This window comes from Cryptomeria japonica, chromosome 11 (assembly GCF_030272615.1).
Source record: "Cryptomeria japonica chromosome 11, Sugi_1.0, whole genome shotgun sequence".
Taxonomy (NCBI): domain Eukaryota; kingdom Viridiplantae; phylum Streptophyta; class Pinopsida; order Cupressales; family Cupressaceae; genus Cryptomeria; species Cryptomeria japonica.
The window spans coordinates 717155618-717162259 of NC_081415.1; the positions used below are offsets into that span (position 1 = coordinate 717155618).

Consider the following 6642-nt stretch of genomic DNA (forward strand, 5'->3'; position numbering starts at 1 on the left):
ACAAGGACACCATTTATTTGGACACAACCTTCCAAATTTCTATCTAGCTAGAGTGGAGTCCACTCCAAGCCTTTTCTAGAGAAGTTGTGAATTTTCTTGGTGCCTTGCAACAATTTTTATAATCTAACTTGAAAAAAGTGAGGTCGATGGGATATCACGATAAAAGAGCAAACGATTTTTTTATCACATATAGCCCAAAACTTGAAAATCTAGTGCATAAATTTTTTTGATCAATATTTATTTTTAACAATTTTTTAAACTCACATAATCAAAATGTCGTGGATTTCATTGGATGTTTACTTTTGTCACATTTTTTTTATCATTTAAAAAATAGTTATACCCTTTTGAAAAAGATTTTCACCTTTAGTGCACTAAATATTTTAAAAATAATAATAATTACATTTTAATATTTTTATGAATTTCTAATAAATGTTTAATTTGGTTTGAATAACCTACTTGTAATAATTTAAAAAAATCATAATAAAGCTATTCAAAGTATTAAAAATAAAAACTTTTTTATGTTTTAGACTTTGATCTCTAAAAAAAGTATCTTAGATTTTTTGTTGCTTTTATCTCGAAAGAGAGTTAAGTTGCCACATAGATAGTTTTGGTTGGAACTAGTTTGATTGGAATACTTTTGCTCAAAATCATTTCAATCAAAACATTGCATACAAAAATGGCCTTTAAATTTTTTAGTTAGATTATAATTGAATCAAAGCAAGATTACAAATAATAATAACTTTGATCTACTTTATTATCCATTATCCTTAAATAAAAAATTATAGGTAACCCAAAAAACAATATCAACAATCAATAATTAACATTCATCTTAATCAATCTCAACATTCATTTATATTTACCCTTAACCATTCATTTCTTTAACTTACTCTAAACAATGATTTATCTTTAAACTAATGTATCTCAACCATTAATTCTTATTTTACATCTTCAAACTATTGACATCCTCAACTAAAATCCTATAAATAAACCCTCTTTCTTATTCAAACCACGAATAGTAAATCCACATGCTTGACATGTATAGAGAAGATTCATATTGTTAAGAGTGTAAAGTATTTTGTTTCAATGACTTTGATGTCATTCAAAGCATCACATAGACATAAAAGTCTTTCAACTTGATGGAAGAAATTTTTCACCTTTCTTCTCTAATACCATATTCAAATTTAGAGAGGGTGATATTGTTAAGAGTGTAAAGTATTTTGTTTCAACGACTTTGATGTCATACAAACCATCATATAGACATAAAAGTCTTTCAACTTGTGGAATAAATTTTTCACCCTTCTTCTCCAATACCATATTCAAATTTGGAGAGGGGTCATTATTGTTAAGAGTGTAAAGTCTTTTGTTTCAATGACTTTGATGTCGTTCAAACCATCACATAGACATAAAAGTCTTTCAACTTGATGGAAGAAATTTTTCACCTTTCTTCTCTAATACCATATTCAAATTTAGAGAGGGTGATATTGTTAAGAGTGTAAAGTATTTTGTTTCAATGACTTTGATGTCATACAAACCATCATATAGACATAAAAGCCTTTCAACTTGTGGAATAAATTTTTCACCCTTCTTCTCCAATACCATATTCAAATTTGGAGAGGGGTCATTATTGTTAAGAGTGTAAAGTCTTTTGTTTCAATGACTTTGATATCATACGTTAAACCATCACAGACATAAAAGTCTTTCAATTTCAGCTTCATTCTTTAATACCATATTCAAATTTACATTCTATACATGAAAATCTTATTCTACACAATAAAAATTCATTTACATCATTTAAATACATATTTCTTCAATTGAAAAAGATTATTCGCAAAAAAAAAGAAAAACCCAAACTTCTATATAAAACCAAATGCCAACCCTATCGAACATTAGCTTGCACACTTTCACATTGTAAGACATAAGTGATCGAGAATCAAATTCAACTCAATAATATGAAAAATAATCAGTCATAATGATATGAAAAATAAATAATTAAAAAACTAAAAATAGTGGATAAGATCGTCTGAATCATCACCTGTATTATATGGATAGATAACCATTAAAAAAAACACGTCAAAAGTAAAGTTGACAACTCTAAAAATGCGGAATGAATGGTCCTCCCTATAGATAAGACATCAATCAAGCTACCCTTTTTCCCCGTTTCTTGGAGTTTACCACAGGAACAGAGTACACATCAGAAAGGTAAAATTAATGACACATTTTAAACAATTTGCCGTGTTCTATCGTGTCCAGGGGCCACCGGAGTACCAGTAAATACAACTCAGATTGAAAATGAGCCCACATCTCAGATCCGGCTGGGATTTTCTATAAAACACCCATGTCCGAATTCACCAAGCAGCTTAACGATCCAAAGCTCCGTCCTTTCAGAAACTCCTAGAAAAAAGTTATCACCGCTGCCAGACTTATCCGTCATTTCAGAAACTCCTAGAAAATTTGTATCACCGCTGCCAGAAAGATCCAAAGATCCAAAGCTCCGTCATTTCAGAAAGTTCTACTAAAATTTTCTCACCGCTGCCATGAATCTTCTCCGCGGAGCTCAAAATAGTCATGCTCTCTGTAACATCAAAAAGGCCCAGAAAACAGAGACCAGTGTCGCGGCCAGGACTCGATCTCGTGTCCTGCTGGTCAAAAAGCCCTCCCCTGCAGTCTCAGTGTTGGCCTTCAATGGCCCAAACGGAGGCAACGGAGCAGTCGACATGAAGTCCATGACTGAGCAGACGGAGCGCCGACTGTTAGCCCTGAAACGAGCTCTGACCTTACCTGAACAAGATAAAAAGCGCGGGCAGAGGGGTTTACGCGTGGCTTACCAGGGCATTCCGGGAGCGTACAGCGAAGAGGCGGCCGTGGCGGCCCACCCGGGCTGCCAGGGCCTTCCTTGCGACACATTCGACACGGCCGTCCAGTCTGTAGCGAGGAGGGTTGCGGACCGCGCAATTCTGCCCGTGGAAAGCACAGCGGAGGGCAGCATCCACCCAAATTACGACCTCCTTCTGGACTACAGCCTCCAGATCGTGGGGGAAATCCAGTACCCGGTTCGTTACTGCCTGCTGGCCTTGCCGGGCGTTGCACGGGAAGAGATAAAGCGCGTGATGAGCCATCCTTTGGCCTTGTCCCACTGTAGGAAAACCCTAACCAGATTAGGGCTCCCGAATATCTCGAAGCAGACCACGGAGGACACGGCGGGCGCCGCGGAGTGCGTTTCGCGGAGCGGGCTTCGCGACACGGGCGCCATAGCGAGCACCCGAGCCGCGGAGATTTACGGATTGCGCGTTTTGGCCCGAGGTATCGAGGACGAATCCTGCAATTTCACCCGCTTTCTTGTTCTGGCCCGTGAGCCGATCGTTCCACCCGCGGATCGGCCGTGCAAGACTTCGATCGTGGTGGCCCATGATGGGGACCTCGGTGTTCTCTTCAGGCTTCTCTCCGCTTTCTCGTTTCGTGACATTAATCTGACAAAACTGGAGAGCAGGCCCAGGAGAAATTTGCCCCGCCATGGATCGGGGCTTGTGAAGGATTTTCAGTATGTGTTTTACATAGACTTTGAAGCCTCGGTTTGTGACAAGCGCGTTCAGAACGCCTTAACGGAGCTCAGCGAGTTCGCCACGTTTATGAGGGTTCTCGGAAGTTATCCTGTGGATGCCTCTGCAAGACTCTGATCAGGATCTTGATGGGGTTTACACGTAGTATGTACGTCCAGGCAATACTACTTGTATATAAAAAAAAAAATTCTCAACTCTGACGTCTGTAGATTCAAGGGAAAACTACTCATAGACAGGTATATATATAAAAGAATAAACTATATAATGTAGTGGAATATGTTTTTTTTAATGCTCAGATAATTGTCTTCTGTACTTCCATGAAATACCTAGCTTTCCACACAACTGCAGCAATTAATTTTTTCTAATTGTGGTTATTATTTGGAATCTTTTTTTCTTTTTAGGTTTGTATATTTTTTTAGTAGGTGAAAATGGGGTGGGGCTACAAATTGCTCCATCAATTTGGGGATGTTATGTGTCACTTTTCAAACATTTAATTTAAATTTCTATTAAAAATATATATTGGAGGGAAAATGAATTTTTAAGCTGAACTCCACTACAAAATTCATGCGACCATAAGCTTTAAAATTTTCTTAAAAAATCTCACAGCTCGAGCTCTACTTTTTAGGAAGCCCCCCTCCATATGATCCAACCTTACAATTTTCATTGCCGCATCTCCTATAATATTGGATTAGCATACAATTTAGTAGTTAGGAATTTATGGATTTCACCATTCACCTATTTATTATTAATATTTTCAATCATATCTATGATCTATTATCATTATGAGAATCAACATATAATTTATTATTGATTTATGTATCTATCATATTTGAATTAGTGTAATTTTGTCTATGAAAGGACTACTTTTTAACACATGATTTGAAAATTGCTTCATGTCAATGGATTTTTGGTCTTGATGAAGTTGAATAGTTCTTAATGAGGAATCAAGTCTTGCTGACTACAAGGTTCCAACATCATGTCCCTTATCGGATAGCTAAAATGACTTTGTAGGTGAAGATTCCTCCATCAAAAAAAATACATATGAAAAATTGATTCAAAAAAGCATGTATTAACAAAACGTATTAAAGAACAAATAAGTAAAAATAATAAAAACTAAAACACAACTAACATATATTTTTTAAAAAAACATCATCTCACAAAAATAAAATATAAATAAAAATATTAAATAATAAAATAACATTATAAATAAAAGAAAATAATGTAAAAAGTAACCTTTAATCCCTTATAAAAGGTAATGAATGTGACATCGAGGGAGTTGTGATTAAAAGGTAATGAATGTGACATCGAGGGAGTTGATTAGCATTTGTAGTTGTAACATGAAGATTGTACAGGTATATAGAGATATAGAACGATTGAAGTTGTTTTGAATGGGTGGGAACTTTTTGTTTTGCCAATGGCTCTTCACACTCATTGGCCAATTGAAGGGGATCAAGGTAGTTACATAGCTTGGCTAAGTGCATATTGCAGAGCTAATTAAATATAAATGATAACGGAATTGAAAAATATTGTATACGCAATGTGAAGGCAAACATGAAAATATATATGGCGATTGAAGTTGTAGTGAATGTGTTGAATTTGTAGGCGTTGTTGATGGTTGTCTACCAGCATGCAAGTGTAACATGCAGAGTTTACTAGTATATAGTTACATAGTGATTTAAGTTGTTATCAATAGTTAGAACCCCTATCACTTGTCAATGGTTGTACGCCCTCCTCTGCCAATTGAAGTTGACGAAGAAGCCTATTCACATTGGTCAAGTGCATAGTGTAGAGGGAAGAATGTGTGTGTGTGTGTGTGTGTGTGTGTATTGTATGCAGGAAAAGCGGGTCGATAGAACTCAATATGTGAAAATATTCCTAAAAGACTTGTCCACACACACACACAGGACTTCTTGGTGCAAGCTATGGAGTCATGAAGTATAACTCAGCTTCCCAATGTGGGTCCCATGGTTCTCTATCCTACAATGTCCCTCAAACCAATGTTTTTGCTCTCAGATCACTGAGCAAAATGGTTTAGGGATGGCAAATGCAAGAACGAGGGATGCTTTGATAGATTTTAGAATGAAATGCATCCTAAGCTATGCATGATTCTAAAAATGCAATGAACTAGATTATAAGATGACAAGGTTAGTATAAATACTATCCTAACATGATATATTAGTCCATGATTGAGCTAAATGATAAAGAAAGTATTCTATACATGCATATTTAGACTAATTCCTAGTTAAAGAGAGGCTAAATGATGAGCATAAAAATGATATATGAAAGCTTGAATGTATTTGAGCATAAGTATGATACTACAAATTTGGAGGATGTTTCAAATGGAGAAATCAGAACTCTATTTATAGCAAAAACAGGGCAATGGATGGTCAGGATTGAAAGAGTTGATCAAGGGTTGAGTTTGAAAGTTGGGGATCCATGTTTGCAATTTGCACCAATGAAATGGTGACAAGTGTCAACATAGGGTTGGGTTGAGAGAAGGGGTTGGAGACATTAAATGCCTAAGAAGACCTTATGGTTATCTAGAGATAAGGGTTAATCTTAAGTTAGGCTTACCCATTGGATTAAGAGTTAATCCAAGGATTCCCTTGTGCAAATGATTAAGAGATAATCATGGTCAAAGCATTAAAGGCTTGATGAGACCCTTTGGTTAGATGAAGGTTAAGATAGGCAAAAAGTCTCTAACCATGTAAGAGGGTTGAATTAACCATTAATGGTTTGGGAGACTTTGGGGATATTAAGTGGTTGAAGATTTGAAGCCTTTAATGGTTATCAAAGACTTTAAGGTTTTGAGAAGTGACCTCCCTTGCTTAGGGATGTGACAAAGTTTAGAAGATGGGTTAGGCTAATTAGAAACGATTAGAAGAGTCTAGAAGAAATTAGAAAGGGGTTTAGGAAGGCAAGTGGGAGACGTAGGATTTTGCAAGTGGATGGAGGGATAATAGGATTTAATTGAATTTAATGAATTTCATTCAATTTGGTTGCAATTAAATAAATTAGATTTATTTAATTTAGGGTAACTATTTAATTAAATTTGAATTTAATTAAAAGTGGATAGGGGGGATTT

At 35.8% G+C, this 6642-nt stretch overlaps 1 protein-coding gene across 1 annotated transcript; it reads left to right on the top strand.

Annotated features, from left to right (window-relative positions):
* Window positions 1-2024: 2024 nt before the first annotated feature.
* Window positions 2025-3869, top strand: LOC131061304 (arogenate dehydratase 3, chloroplastic). The gene has a single exon (XM_057994918.2). It carries the CDS (start codon window positions 2535-2537, stop codon window positions 3672-3674), a length of 1140 nt encoding a protein of 379 aa, XP_057850901.1. The 5' UTR covers window positions 2025-2534; the 3' UTR covers window positions 3675-3869.
* The last annotated feature ends 2773 nt before the right edge of the window (window positions 3870-6642 follow it).

Coding starts and splice junctions, on each gene's coding strand:
- LOC131061304 (XM_057994918.2), top strand. CDS start 2,535: ATGAATCTTCTCCGCGGAGCTCAAAATAGTCATGCTCTCTGTAACATC.